General features: G+C 34.9%; 2 protein-coding genes across 3 annotated transcripts in view; one reads left to right on the top strand and one right to left on the bottom strand.

Moving 5' to 3' along the window:
* NRBF2 (nuclear receptor binding factor 2) overlaps positions 1–14318 on the top strand; it is a 1206382-nt gene that overhangs the window by 249660 nt on the left and 942404 nt on the right. The window lies entirely within an intron of this gene.
* Positions 1–14318, bottom strand: part of RTKN2 (rhotekin 2) — a 79698-nt gene that overhangs the window by 16804 nt on the left and 48576 nt on the right. For both annotated transcript variants that reach the window (XM_050803041.1, XM_050803042.1), the window contains 3 exons: positions 10298–10392; positions 4769–4875; positions 3705–3836 (listed from right to left, as the gene is read on the bottom strand). In XM_050803041.1, coding sequence (XP_050658998.1) covers positions 3705–3836; positions 4769–4875; positions 10298–10392 — 334 coding nt within the window. The remainder of the gene's footprint in view (positions 1–3704; positions 3837–4768; positions 4876–10297; positions 10393–14318) is intronic.

Below are 14318 nucleotides of genomic sequence, written 5' to 3'. Positions count from 1 at the left end.
CCAGACCTCATTTACAAATCAGAAGAACTGCAGAGGATGCATAATCCCTGAATAATCCTGGACTGAAGACCTGAGCTAAAAGGCCATTTTGGGAAAACAGGGAAATCTGAATATGGACTGAATATTAGGTGACATAAGAAAATTATTTTTAATTTTTTTAACTGTGACAATGGTATTACGATTATGTATATATATGAAAGGCCCCTATTTTTATTAATAGGAGTTATATGTTGAAGTATTCAGGAATGAAGTATCATGATATCAAAGTCTTAAGTTCAAATGGGTCATCAAAAAATATAGATTTAATCAAAGAGATAATGTAAATATGACAAAATGTTAACTGCTGAGTCTAGGTGGTATGTATATGGGCCATCAGTATAGTTTTTTTTCTTCAACTTTTCTGTACATTTGAATCATTTTGTAAGTTGAGCAAAAACAAAAATTACTTTAAAAGGAAAAATAATTACATAACAGTCATGTTTTAGGAAGTAACAAACATACTTCTTGACTGGAATACTGCTTGATTTTTTGAATAAGAATATCAGTGAATTCACTATTAAATGGGAAGTTTTCAGGTGAATGGAAAAATTCAAAGGAAGCCTGAGGTAGAAGTAAGAACTACAAAGAGAAAAAAGCTTCTAAAGAGAAAAACACAGGAAACCAACACTGGAGAAAATTAAGATGGCAATATTGCAAAGAAGGAAAACAGAATACTTTGTCATCAGTTTTATCTTTGAGATTAACAACTAAATTATATTTGTTTATAATCTATAATAATAATAAATATATCTTTCCAACATTAACTCTTATTTCATGTTCTAATTTTAAAATGCTCTTTTGTACTTTAGATACAAGTTATATACAATGGAAGAGATAATTGAGTCACCAGTCCTCAAGGTCAAATGTAGCTCACATTGTCTTTAAGTACAAGGCTAAATCTATACAAATTACTAAATTAATAATTTTCCTGTGATATGTAATGGCCAATTGTGGAAGAAACACTGGAATTTGTAAGTCTGCTGATTTCAGTCATCTTAACAATGGCACTGATTGACTACAAAATCTCATTAGTCACCTGGCCATCAGCCTTTATTACCACAAGGAAAAGTAAATCAATTAAAAAAGGTCAATTCAGTCAGGCCATATAAACATTGTCACCACTTTTCTGGAATTAGATCCTTGTCATCAGACTGAAAATACAGACACACTGATTACAATAACACAGTTTTATTATAAATGTTCTCTTAAATTTAAATCATAAAGTTTCCACACATGTCTAAGCAATCGCCTATAAGTCTACTGTGGCTTCGTGCTCAGAACCTCATTTTACAACTACTTTTTAACTTTCAAAATTGATTTACAGTGATATGAAGAGAGGAAAAAGTCTAATTCTGCCTTCCAAATCTAGTCTAGCAGTATGCCTATGAGGAAATAGCAAAAACAGTCCATGAATTTTTATCTATTTTTTCCTACTCATTAGGAAAAGGGTGAGCCATATAATCTTCCTTACTAGTTGGAAAGTCCTATCTGATCTCTAAGTCTATTTCTTCACTTGTAAAACAAATACTGTACCTATAAAACAGGGTTGCCATACCTGCTTTGCCTATCTTAAAGGGCTGAGATAAGGCGAGTTGAATTCCTTCAAGACTGTCTTCAAATAAAACAAATGACTTTAAAAATATCATTTGTTTAGATTACATTTTAATTTATTTTATGACTGAATATTATATGGTATAAAATATAAGAAAAAAACTAGGATTTCATTTTTACTCCTCAGCTATTTAGTAAAAGCCAAATCAGACATAATCATATACATAGAACTTTTAACAAAATTATTTAAGCTGAATCTAGTGAAATAATTAGTTACATATAGATTTGGAGAAATTCTAAGAAGAAAACTGGCCTGGACTTTTAAAAAAAGTCAGTGTAATGAAAGGCATAAATAAATAAAGGCAGAAGGTGAAGGGCACAATTTAAATGAAAGGAATCCAAGGAAATGCTGACCAGATGCAGTACATGATCCTTGATGAGGTCCTGGATCAAACAATAAAGAAAAATTAGAAAGGATATTGTGGGGACAATTAGAGCAATTTCTTTTGTATATTAGTTAATAAGTATCAACAATAAACTTTTTGAGCATCACAATACTATTATGGCTATGAAAAAGTGTCCTTGGTTTTAGGAGAAATATGCTAACATATTCAGAGAAGAAATGTTGTTATTTGCAACTGATTTTAAAATGGTTCCGAAAAAAATTTTAACTAGAGAGAAAACAAATGTGGCAAAATGTTAACAACAGCTGAAGTGTCTAGATGAATGGTATACAGGTGTTCATTATTCTGTTTCAGTTTTTCCATATGAAATTTTCAAAAGACTAAAGTGTGAAAAACTGGCAGGAAAGACAACTCTGCACAAACCAAACAAAATAAAAAGTTGGCAAGTAATGAAAAAAGCAGGTCAATTTTTCATTAATAAAATTATATATTTCAAAAACCTAATTTTCTAAGCCAAAATAGATTCATTATAATACTGAGGTATTATGTCCTTATTTGTTTTGTCAAAACAAAACAGTTTAAACAAAACAGTTAAATTAGGTGAATTTATATAATAAAAGGTCTCACTAAAAGACTTCCTGTAGGTAAAAAGCAATGTAATTTCTAAAAGCAGAATAGAAATAGACAAAAATGTTATTATTGGAAAAGATCATGAAACTAAACTCAAGTCTTTATAGATTAGTAGACTGGTACCCACGGCTGTTCAGGAATACAGCTATTACATAAAAGGACATACAACTTTACATTCTTCTTTAAAGGATAATTTCAAAGATAAGGAGAACAAATGTGATGCCTCATGTTTTATCACACACTTCACGCCAAAGACAAGCAAAGTAGAACAACTAGAAACAATTAGGGGCAGCCTACAGGCAAAAACCATGATATTTCGGTCTAGAAATGCAATTATTCTAGAGTACGAATGCTCTAAAAAATGAGGAAAGAAAAATCCTCTAATCAACGCTAGACTTGAATAATAGACAAAGCTAAATTTAAGACCGTGAAGTAGAAGAAACTAAGTCTGCGTTATACTGAAAAGTTGTCCTATAGGATTCTAGATGAAAAAACTGTAGCTAGATTTCAATAGTCTCCTTTGTATCAAACCACTATATATATACTTGACAAATTCTCTAGGTGGTGTGGTACTACTTTTTAAATGCAGTATAAGCACTCAACTATTCTAAATGGACTGGCAGGCTTTTCTATTCTGACAGAAGATGGGACAACTGCCCATCAATCCCATAAGAAATCAGGAAGTATAGTCAAGAATGTCTTTTTATGGCTTCATTTGAATACTAACTAGAAAAAGCATCACTATAACATGAGCTTAAACAATTAAACAATTTATGTTTAATCTCTTAAATAAATTCATAAAAAATTTAAATATACCGTTAATGCGGAGTTACATTCTCTGCTTTAAAACCTATTTACTGGTATAGATGTCCATTACTATGTTTTCTTAGGAAATATACATTTTCTTATAACAGATAAGCTCTAACAGAAAAAAAGAAACAGATTAAATCATATTTATGAAGTAATCTGTTTTTACCACTGCTTCTCTTTTATTTATAAGACAACAACAATGTAAACTGCACATACAAAAACAAACTTCCTAAGATGTATCTTTTTTTCTAAAAATAGCATTTCCTTTACCTTGTTAATGGGTACTACCAAAGCTGGTTCCACTTTAGCTTCAATTTCCTCTGGACTGTAAAAACAATAGAGTTTACCTCCTCGCAAAACACAATACAGCCTTCTCCAACTAATCAGACCTTTTACCATTTGCTGGAAAAAAAAAAAAAATCAAGAGATTATCAATTTTAAGTTATCACTTTAAATTCATCAAAATACTTATCAAAGTTAAATTATTTAGAATTTTTAAAATGTGATAGAATTATCCATTAATTTGATATACAAAAGGTTAATTGCCCCAAATCCAAGAGTATGTTAATATCAGAGAAGAAAAGTTTGGAATTCTTAAAGGCATTAAATGAAATGGAGGCAACAATCCACCACCTAACTTTTACACACATAAAACCATAGATCAATGGTGTTTTAGAAAATCTAGTTGATTAAAAATTAGTGCTTAGAATTCTATGGCAATTCATCAAATGACTCAGGAAAATTATAAAAACAATTCTATGTATTCAAAATATTATTTTCCCTTACTGTTCTCAGAGCATCGGAAAATGTCAACTACCCTGTTAGAATGCAAATTTTCTTTCCTCCTAATGGAATCTTTTAGAAAAAGCTATTGATTCATTGAAGTTCACAATTAATTATTTACTGAATATAAATAACTATGGTTATAAATAAATCAGGAGTAGGTGGCACAGAGGCAGCTCTGGAAGCTCAGAGTCCTAAACCGTGCCAAACGCTGTCTGCCAGAAAGACCTTTATGCGAAAGGTGTTGAGCAGACCTCATCAGTTTCCACAAGGAGCCCTCTGTTGCTGATTATCCTGTTGCTGCTATTAATGAAGCAGAGGAGCATGGAGAGGTAGCACCTTAGCCATCAACAATGCAGTAGATCCCTCCCTGCTTTGTCATTCTTTTCACCCCACATCCCCTACCATTTATATCTGGTAACATTTAGAAAATTGACATTTAAAAAAAGACTTAAAAAATATTTCTCAGTATCAGAAGGTGAAACAACTGCCAGTATATTAAGATTTAAAGTAGAGCTACAATTGTTGTAGGATATTTAAAGTCCTCTAACCTGCTGATTAAGAAATCCTGCAAATGCATCCTCAGCCATACAAGCTGGCTGGGCAACTAGTCGGCAGCACATGTTGCCATATAGGGGAAGCCAAAATGAAGACTCCTCTATTTAAAGGAGAAAGAAAAAAAAATCAAGTTATAAATATAAGTTTATTTAAGGTCATCATACATTTTGATTTTTCTCTTTTTACAATTTTGTTTTGCTTTGTACAGAACATATTTTATAATTACTTTTATGTAAAGATTCATCCTACCCAAATACCAGTGCCATATTTAGTGAGAAAATCAAATACGAGAATAGAAAGGACAGGATAACATTCTAACTGATAGTTTACAGCATGCTACCATCTGAATAAATATGAACTCTTTAGTCTCTTGTTTGATTTTAATTATTCAATGAAAGTTGTTCAGAGAATGTGATCTCATTTAATATAAAAACATTCTGATAAAGTAATTTATGTTTGTCAAATTCTAATTTTTGCTCTAATTTTCATTATAATAATTAGAAAGGTGATCCTCCGAATGAAACATTATTTCACTTTGCGAGGCCAAGGCAAGGCGGATCACTTGAGGTCAGGAGTGAGATCAGCCTGGCCAATATGGTGAAACCCCATCTCTACTAAAAATACAAAAATTAGCTGGGCATGGTGGTGCATGCTTGTAGTCCCAGCTGCTTGGGAGGCTGAGGCAGAAGAATCGCTTGAGCCCAGGAGGCAGAGGTTGCAGTAAGCTCAGACTGTGCCACTGCACTCCAGCCTGGGCAATAGAGCAAGACTCCATCTCAAAAACAAAGCAAAACAAAAACAAAAAACATTATTTTAGAGAACTTAAGATAACTTAATCAACATTTTTGACCCCTCCTCCTCCCCTTCTCTTGCTGAACAATTCAGTCATAAGCCATTAGGGAGAGACCCCAACATAAACATCTGTGCCAAGACTGGAGAAGGAGCTGTGGTGTGCTAGAAAGGGATAATGGAGTCTGGGTGCGGTGGCTCAAGCCTGTAATCCCAGCACTTTGGGAGGCCGAGACGGGCGGATCACGAGGTCAGGAGATCGACACCATCCTGGCTAACACGGTGAAACCCCGTCTCTACTAAAAAATACAAAAAACTAGCCGGGCGAGGTGGCGGGCATCTGTAGTGCCAGCTACTCGGGAGGCTGAGGCAGGAGAATGGTGTAAACCCGGGAGGCGGAGTTTGCAGTGAGCTGAGATCCCACCACTGCACTCCAGCCTGGGCAACAGAGCAAGACTCCGTCTCAAAAAAAAAAAAAAGAAAAGAAAAGAAAAGAAAGGGATGATGGAGACAGGCAGAGTGAGAATGGTGAATAGCAGGAGCTGCCTGCAGGAGGTATCAGCAGCTGAAGGGGCTGAGAGGGTGATAACACTGGGGCGCAGCCTAGATTTGGGACTGTCTTGAGCAAGCAGAGTTAAAGAGGTATGCCTGGGAAGAGGAGCCTGACATCGATCTTAGAGCCCAATGAATGAAGAACTAGTCCAGATTGAAGGAAAATTTAAAAGCATGATAATTAAATGAAATATATGATTCTGCACTGTATCCCTCTGCCATAAAGAACATTATTGGGACGATGGGCAACATCTTGAATGGACTCCGAGGATTATATGGTGGTAATGTATTAGTATTCATTTCTTGACTTTGAGAGTGATGGTGATGTAGCTGAATGTCCTGATAGTAGCAAATACGTATTAATGCATTTTGGGATACAGACTATCATGTAAGCAACTTGCTCTCATATTTTTTTTGAGAAAAAAAAAGATCTTGACATTCAAGCTGAGTATGGTAATGTGTGCCTGTAGTCCCAGCTACTCAGGAGGCCAAGCTGGGAGGAGTGCTTGCACCCAGGAGTTTGAGGCCAGACTGGGTAATATACCGATACCCATCTCTAATTTAAAAAAAAAAAAAAAAAAAAAAAACTTGACATTCAACTTGCAACTTTTCTGTAACTCTGACATTGTTTAAAAAAGTTCTTTCAAAAAAACATTAAGATACTCCTTTAATGAAGATACCTACCTGTGTACTACCTATCTATATGGAGGAAAGCATTAAATGATTCTAGGCATCAGAGTATAAATAAAAACCCAACATATGGCCCTTAGTTCACACTGGACCACATAAAAAATGATTTTTAAAGTTTTCGCTGTGCCCTGTTGGTAGTGCCCACAAAATGGCTAGCTACTGGCCGTAACTATTATTTACCCAAAAGTTTTAATTACCCCAGAATTTTTTTTTTGTAAAAATAGTTAATATATACATGCAAGGCAGCAAAGGTTTGTAGTAAAACCAAAAAGTTTTAAACTTACCTGCCCAAGATTCTACTATAGAATAGCACACGACAATGTTCTGAGACTATTCAAATCATTTTCATTAATACATTTTTAAAGCTGCTATATTTTAGAAATAAGGGGCTTAATCTGGGAAAAATGAATGCACAAGCATAATACATACTATTCCAAAATGCAAACACAAATAAACAAAAGTTATCTTTCCTAAAACAGGCAGCAAATGAAATAGAAATTCTGTAAAAGCATGTATTTCAGTAATACATCTGAAATTAACTTTGTGATTTATAAATTTAAAAGTTTGAAGGCAAACTTGTTTATATAGGCAATCTCAGATTTATGAATAGCTTATGTCCTAAATATCTGTAAGTTAGTTGAAAAGTACATCATAAAGAGTAAGAAACATGAAGGATACAATGAAAAAGACTAACATAGGTTTACCAGGCATGCAAAAAGGACTAAAGCTACACAACAGCAGAGGCAGTTTCAAATAGTTAAGTGAGATTTTGTCCAAACTGATGAAACATACCAACAACGTAAAGAAGCTCAACAAACTCCAAGCAGCATAAATAAACTCTACACCTAATTATACCACGGTAAAATTTTAGAAAACCAAAGGCAAAAAGGAATAAAAAGATTACACTCATAGTGGTGACACACTGGCAAATTATTTACAATATTTGTAATAAAATAATAGAAGCCAAAAATATTGGAATTATATCTTCGATATTCAACAAGACAAAATTAAAAATGCAGAATTAAGAAACATCTTCAATAATGAGGCAAAATAAAGCCTCCTCCAGATAAACAAAAAGAGCAAGAAGTTTGATATCAGCATAACACACTAAAAGAAATTCTAGGGCTTATACTTCAAGCAGAAGGAAAAGTATCCCGGATGCAAGGCATAAGATACAAGTAGTCATAGAAACATGTAGGTAAATCTAAGTATTAAATCTATAAAATATCTTGCTAAAAAAAAAAAAAAGAATTACAATATATAACAATAGCACATAGGTTAGGGAAAAGAGTTTAACTGTTCTAAAGTCCTTGTATTGTCTGAGAAAAGCACAAAACTATCTATTAAGTTTAGTTTTTAATAAGTACGATTAATAAAATTTTTAGGGGTAAATTCTAGAAAATCAGAAAAAGGATGTATAACTTTAATTCAAACAAGGAAAAATTGCCTTAAAAGGCAAGAAAAAAATAACCATGGAATAGGGGAGACAAATAGAAAACATAGGTTATCATGGACTTAAACCCAAATATACAGCTATTTGATATTAAATACAAAAGGACTAAAAGCTTCAGTAAAAAAAGAATGTCAAATTAGAGAAAAATTAAAATCCAATATAATGCTGTTTGAAGAGGCATGTTTGTAACATAAAAATAAGTAGAGTTTGAGGTAAAAGAAGAAAATAGAATTAAACAGTTACATGAATCAAATAACAAAGGTTCAAATTATATACAGCAAAAATAGATGTAACTATGGGTAAAAAAATCCACAATCACAGAATGAGATTTTATCACACCTCTTGTAGTAATATAGAGTATATAGACTACAATCATTACTCCTAACAAATAATTAACAAATATGGAACACATTGGTGAATAAAACTGACTAATCTGTTACAAGAATGAGAATTAAAAAACAGAGATGGTACAGAAAGCAAGTATCAGGAATAGAAAAGAGGGAACAACGTTACAGAGGCTGCAGAAAATTAATAGATATAAGGACATTATAGAAAATTTAATGCCTATAAATCTCAAAGTTTAGATCAAATGGGTAGGTATCTATAAAAACATAACTTATTGAAACTGACCCAAGAAATAGAAAAGTGAAGAACCCTGTAACTATTAAAAATAATTAAATCAGTCTAAGAGATAAATACTTATTATCATACAATGAGATACTATAAGTAATGAAAAGCATACATACTGAATGATGAACCAAAAGCAAATTACCAAGACAACATGATTCCATACCAAAGTTCAAATTAGGCAAAATTATATTATTTAGGGAAGCACACAAAGATGGTATTAATAAAACCATAAAGAAAAACAAGAAAGTATATACCATAAAAATGGAGACATATGTACACCTAGGGTAACTGAGGGAAAGGAGTGGTAGTAATGTTCTGTTTCTTGATATGTTCTATTTCTTGAGATAGGGTCTTGCTCTGTAGCCCAGGCTGGAGAACAGTGGCACAATCATACCTTGCTGCAGCCTTGAACTTCAGGGGTCAGGCAATCCTCCTACCTCAGTATCCTGAGTAGCTGGGATTACATGCACGCATGACCATGGCCAGCTAATTTTTTTTTTATTTTTGTAGAGATAGGGTCTCACTGTGTTACCCAGGCAGGTCTCAAACTCCTTGGCTCAAGTGATCCTCCCATCTCATCCTCCCAAAGAACTGGGATTACAGGCAAGAGCCACCACACCTAGCTTCCTAATTATTTTTTAAACTATATATTTACATTTCATGAACTTTTCCATATTTTTAACATAATTTCTCATTGTGAAACAAAAAAATATTGGTATAACATTATCAACCTTATCAGTACAGAGCCATAATCCTTACAACAGTAAGTATAATTAGGACATTTACCACATATTTTTATTTATTTGCTTGGAGAAAATGAACAAAAGTCAATAACCCAAATCATATTTCCAAACTGCCTTACCAGCACTGCTCCATATTTTTCATCACGAGTAAAATAACCTGGGAGAGTGGCAAGTGCTCATGCTAAGTTTTACCAATCTTCTTAATGACCTAACCCCCTTCTTCAGTTTCCTATATCTTTATTTATTTAAACTATAACTACCACTACCATCCAAAGAGAAAAAGGTTAAGGAACCCTACTTTCTCTTTCTTACATTCTCTGCTTCCTACTAACAGAAAGGCTGGCTTCCTTGATTTCAAATTTCAAAATAAGTCAGGTATTTAATTTCCAGCTAGAAAGTGGTGAAGTCATAAATTCCAAGTCAAAAACAAGGATTGAGCATACCCGAGACCTTTCTTTTCCCACTAAGCCTTGCAAACAAATCTCAGCGTAGAGAAAGGAAAATAAACTTTTCTCCTTTGGGGAAGAAGGGCATATATATTTGAAAGCACCAACAGAATCACTCATGTCTCCATTATTTAAGCCGATATTCACTTGAGGGGAACATACTATAATTAGAAATATAGGCAGAATATATGTAATAAGTAAAATATATACTATACTTACCATTTCCATTAATAGACAGATTATGGGTCTTGAAACTATCCTCAGCACTTTCCAAGGTTAGGGTAGTGTGAGCTAGCAAATTATACTTTACACCACTAATAGTAAGAAAGAAGACATGTTTTAAGTATTTTTGTATTTCTACTACTACACAAAATATTTGTATGTTCAACAACAAATAATAACCTGATTTAAAGATAAGCAAAGGACTTGAATAGACCTTTCCTCAAAGAGAGAACAGGATCCAGCATTACATTCTGATGCACTACATTTCTCTAAAGACAGAAATATCTATTTCTCTTTTGTTGACAAATGATCAACAAAACATAAAAAGATGCTCAGTATCATTAGTCACTGGGGAAACGGAAATCAAAACCACAATGAGATATCACTTCATATTCATTAAGATTAGTAAAACAGACAGAAAAAACCAGCAACACGTTAGCTGGTATGTGGATAAACTAGAACCTTTGTACATTGCTGGTGGGAATGTAAAATGATACAACCTCCGTGGAAAACATTTTGGTGGTTCCTCAAAAAATAAGAAATAAAATTACTGATCCAGCAATTCTACTCTGATATACACCCAAAAGAACTGAGAGCAGAGACTCAGATATTTATACACCCATGTTCACAGCAACATTATTCACAATAGCCTAAAGGTAGAAGAAATCCAAGTGTCTATCCAGGGATGAAGGGATCAGCAAAATGTGGGGTGTGTGTTTGTGTGTGTGTATATACACATACATATACATAATGGAATATTATTCAGCCTTAAAAAAGAAGAAAATTCTGACATACTACAACATGGATGAATCTTGAAGACATTACGCTAAGTCAAATAAGCCAGTCACAGAAGGACAAACACTATATGATTTCACTTATAGGAGGTACCTAGCGTAGTGAAATTCATAGAGATGGAATCTAGAATGGTGGCTGCCAGGAGGAAAGAATAAGGAAATTAGTGTAGGGTAGGTGCAGAATTTCAGCATGAGCAGATGAAAAACTTCTGGAGATGGAGGGCGGTGATGGTTGTACAATGTGAATATACTTAATGCCTCTGAATGTATACTCAAGAATGCTTTACCACAAAAAAAATTTAGATAGTACAGATGACATTTTTTGATGATACAAGTTATTGATTTAGCAAGTTTATCTCTATATTTTGTCAATAAAAACCTGCAAATTATTTGTTTTAATTCACACAAATGTTTCTCTGAAGGGTCCCCGTTCATTTTTTTTTTTTTTTGACTCACTGCAAGCTCCGCCTCCCGGGTTCACGCCATTCTCCTGCCTCAGCCTCCCAAGTAGCTGGGACTACAGGCGCCCGCCACCATGCCCGGCTAATTTTTTGTATTTTTAGTAGAGACTGGGTTTCACCCTGTTAGCCAGGATGGTCTTGATCTCCTGACCTCGTGATCTGCCCACCTCAGCCTCCCAAGTGCTGGGATTACAGGCGTGAGTCATCGGGGTCCCCATTCATTTAATAAATATTTACTGAACACTTAAAATGTGCCAAGTCCAATGCTAGGTGATGGGCATTCAATGGTAAACAAGATCCAGCATTACATTCTGATGCAGCCAGAATGAAAAAAAAGGTAGGCATAGGAATAAACCAAATACCAGCATTTACAAGTTGGAATGCAACTTTTTCTATGAAAGAAACAAAGGAGATGAGAAAACTGAGGACCTGTGGTAGGTAGGTGAACTGGGGAAGGATTTTCTGAGGAGGTAACAGTTATCCAGTCATAAAAGAATCTAGCCAAGCAAAGAATGCAGGAAAATATTCCAAGCAGAGTGAGTATGTGCAAAGGGAGGGCTGAAGGAAAACCAGTGTGGCTGGTGCACAACAGGCAAGCAGCAAGCATGGTGCAATGCAAGGCTGGAAATACAGGGAGTGATGAGCTCACCTGGAGGCTCTGTGAGCCCTGGAAGAGGGGTGGATTTAATTCTTAGCAGGAAAGTTGATAAAAAGTGGAATGATAGGGTCTGATTTACATTAATTTCCCAGGGACAAAGGCTGTCTTCTTGACCAAACTCCAGCCACACTCCTCTGAGTCCTTTTCTCAACTAGGCCTCAACCTGGCCCTCTAAGGACCTGAACAAACACTAGCATTGTTTTTTGCAGCTCAAAGTTGCATCCCTAAGATGTCTTCTTAAAGTGCCTGCCTGAGAAAACTCAAGGCTGACAAAAGAACTTATTGTTTGTTCCAGCCAAGAGCTGAAAACAGTGCCTTTGTCTTTCAGTCTCTGTGGGAGGGGAGGAGACTAATTTTGATAAATACCAGCTAGAACACCCAGGTGGGTTCCACATGGACCAATCCCCCTTCCCACTATCTGGAACTTTTCACTTAGCTAACTCTGGGCCTGACTCAACCTCTCCCAATTTCCTCATTCTCCCTTTAAAATGCCCAGTCGCCTCTACACAAATCAAAGTTGAGTGCAGTTCATGTGTGACTCTTCTTACTGTAATAGCATATTACTGATTCAAATCTGTCCTTACCACTTTAATTAGCATCCAGCTTTGTTTATTTTTCACAGAATGAATCTCCTTCTTCTGGTTATCTACATCAGAGATTTGAGGGTTTTATCTATAGTGTGAGGACATGGAGGACTTCATTACACTCATTCCATTTTTTTCCATTATAGTTCCCTTTGTGGTACTTATGTTAAAATAGCACTCTTACCAAAACACCTAGAATTTCTCATGATGAATTTCATACTCTGGCACTTCGTGGTGATAAAAAGTGAATTTATGTTCAGTAACAACTGTATTTTCTTTTTTTTTTCTTTTTTTTGAGACGGAGTCTCGCTGTGTCACCCAGGCTGGAGTGCAGTGGCGCGATCTTGGCTCACTGCAAGCTCCACCTCCCAGGTTCATGCCATTCTTCTGCCTCAGCTTCCTGAGTAGCTGGGACTACAGGCACCTGCCACCACACCTGCCTAATTTTTCGTATTTTTAGTAGAGATGGGGTTTCACCATGTTAGCCAGAATGGTCTTGATCTCCTGACCTCGTGATCCGCCCACCTTGGCCTCCCAAAGTGCTGGGATTACAGGAGTGAGCCACCGTGCCCAGCAACAACTGTATTTTGTATGCTAGTAATCCTAATTTTTTTCATGATTTTCTTGATTTTATTTTATTTTTCAAATCAGTAAAATCTCAAAACATCAATGAGTATATTAAAAGAGAGAGACAAAGAGAGATATAGAAGACTGTGGTGTCTGATGGGAATTTATATTAATTGTGCTAGGTGTTAGGTTTCATAAACCTCCTTTGTTTCTTACTAAATCTTTAATAAGATCTCTGTATTACAAAGAAAAAATATGCATACACTTACAATGTATGCATGCACTTCAATAAATAACAGCATACTCCATAAAATACTACTCCCTGGGAGAATGCCTCTTGGCTTTTACTATATAGTCATTACAGACCAAAGATAACTCTCTATACCCAGTGTTTTCGGTCAATGTTTATATAAGAAAATTTATGTTTCTGTCTCCATATTTCAACATAACATTTTAAACAAAATAATGCATGAGTATATTTTTGAGTTACAGTTCTGAACTGGTATAATGTCAGACTCACACTTAGGCTTTTCAAAAGTTCACTATGTATCAACAAATCTTTACTGCTGCTAGAACTAAGAGAGGGACAAGTGGCCATTCTCTGCTATTATTCACTTATTCTGAACAAGTTTCTACAGTGTCTTTCACAGTAAGCTTTTATTTTCCCCTATTGTTCACAAAATGAATCCCAAAAAAGTTGAAGTATTAAAACTGTGGAGAAAGAACCAAAGTAGGCTGGGCATGGTGGCTCACGCCTATAATCCCAGAACTTTGGGAGGTTGAGGCAGGAGAATCGCTTGAACCCGGGAGGTGGAGTCTGCAGTGAGCCAAGATCGTGCCACTGCACCACAGCCTGAGTGACAGAAAGAGATCCTGTCTCAAAAATAAATAAATAAAAAGCAATCTAAGTAATTGAGAACAGCAACTACAATGGAAGAGCAAATGTGATTACAC

The sequence above is a fragment of the Macaca thibetana genome, chromosome 9 (genome assembly GCF_024542745.1).
Source record: "Macaca thibetana thibetana isolate TM-01 chromosome 9, ASM2454274v1, whole genome shotgun sequence".
NCBI classification, from domain to species: domain Eukaryota; kingdom Metazoa; phylum Chordata; class Mammalia; order Primates; family Cercopithecidae; genus Macaca; species Macaca thibetana.
This window is presented reverse-complemented; position numbering and strand designations above follow the sequence as displayed.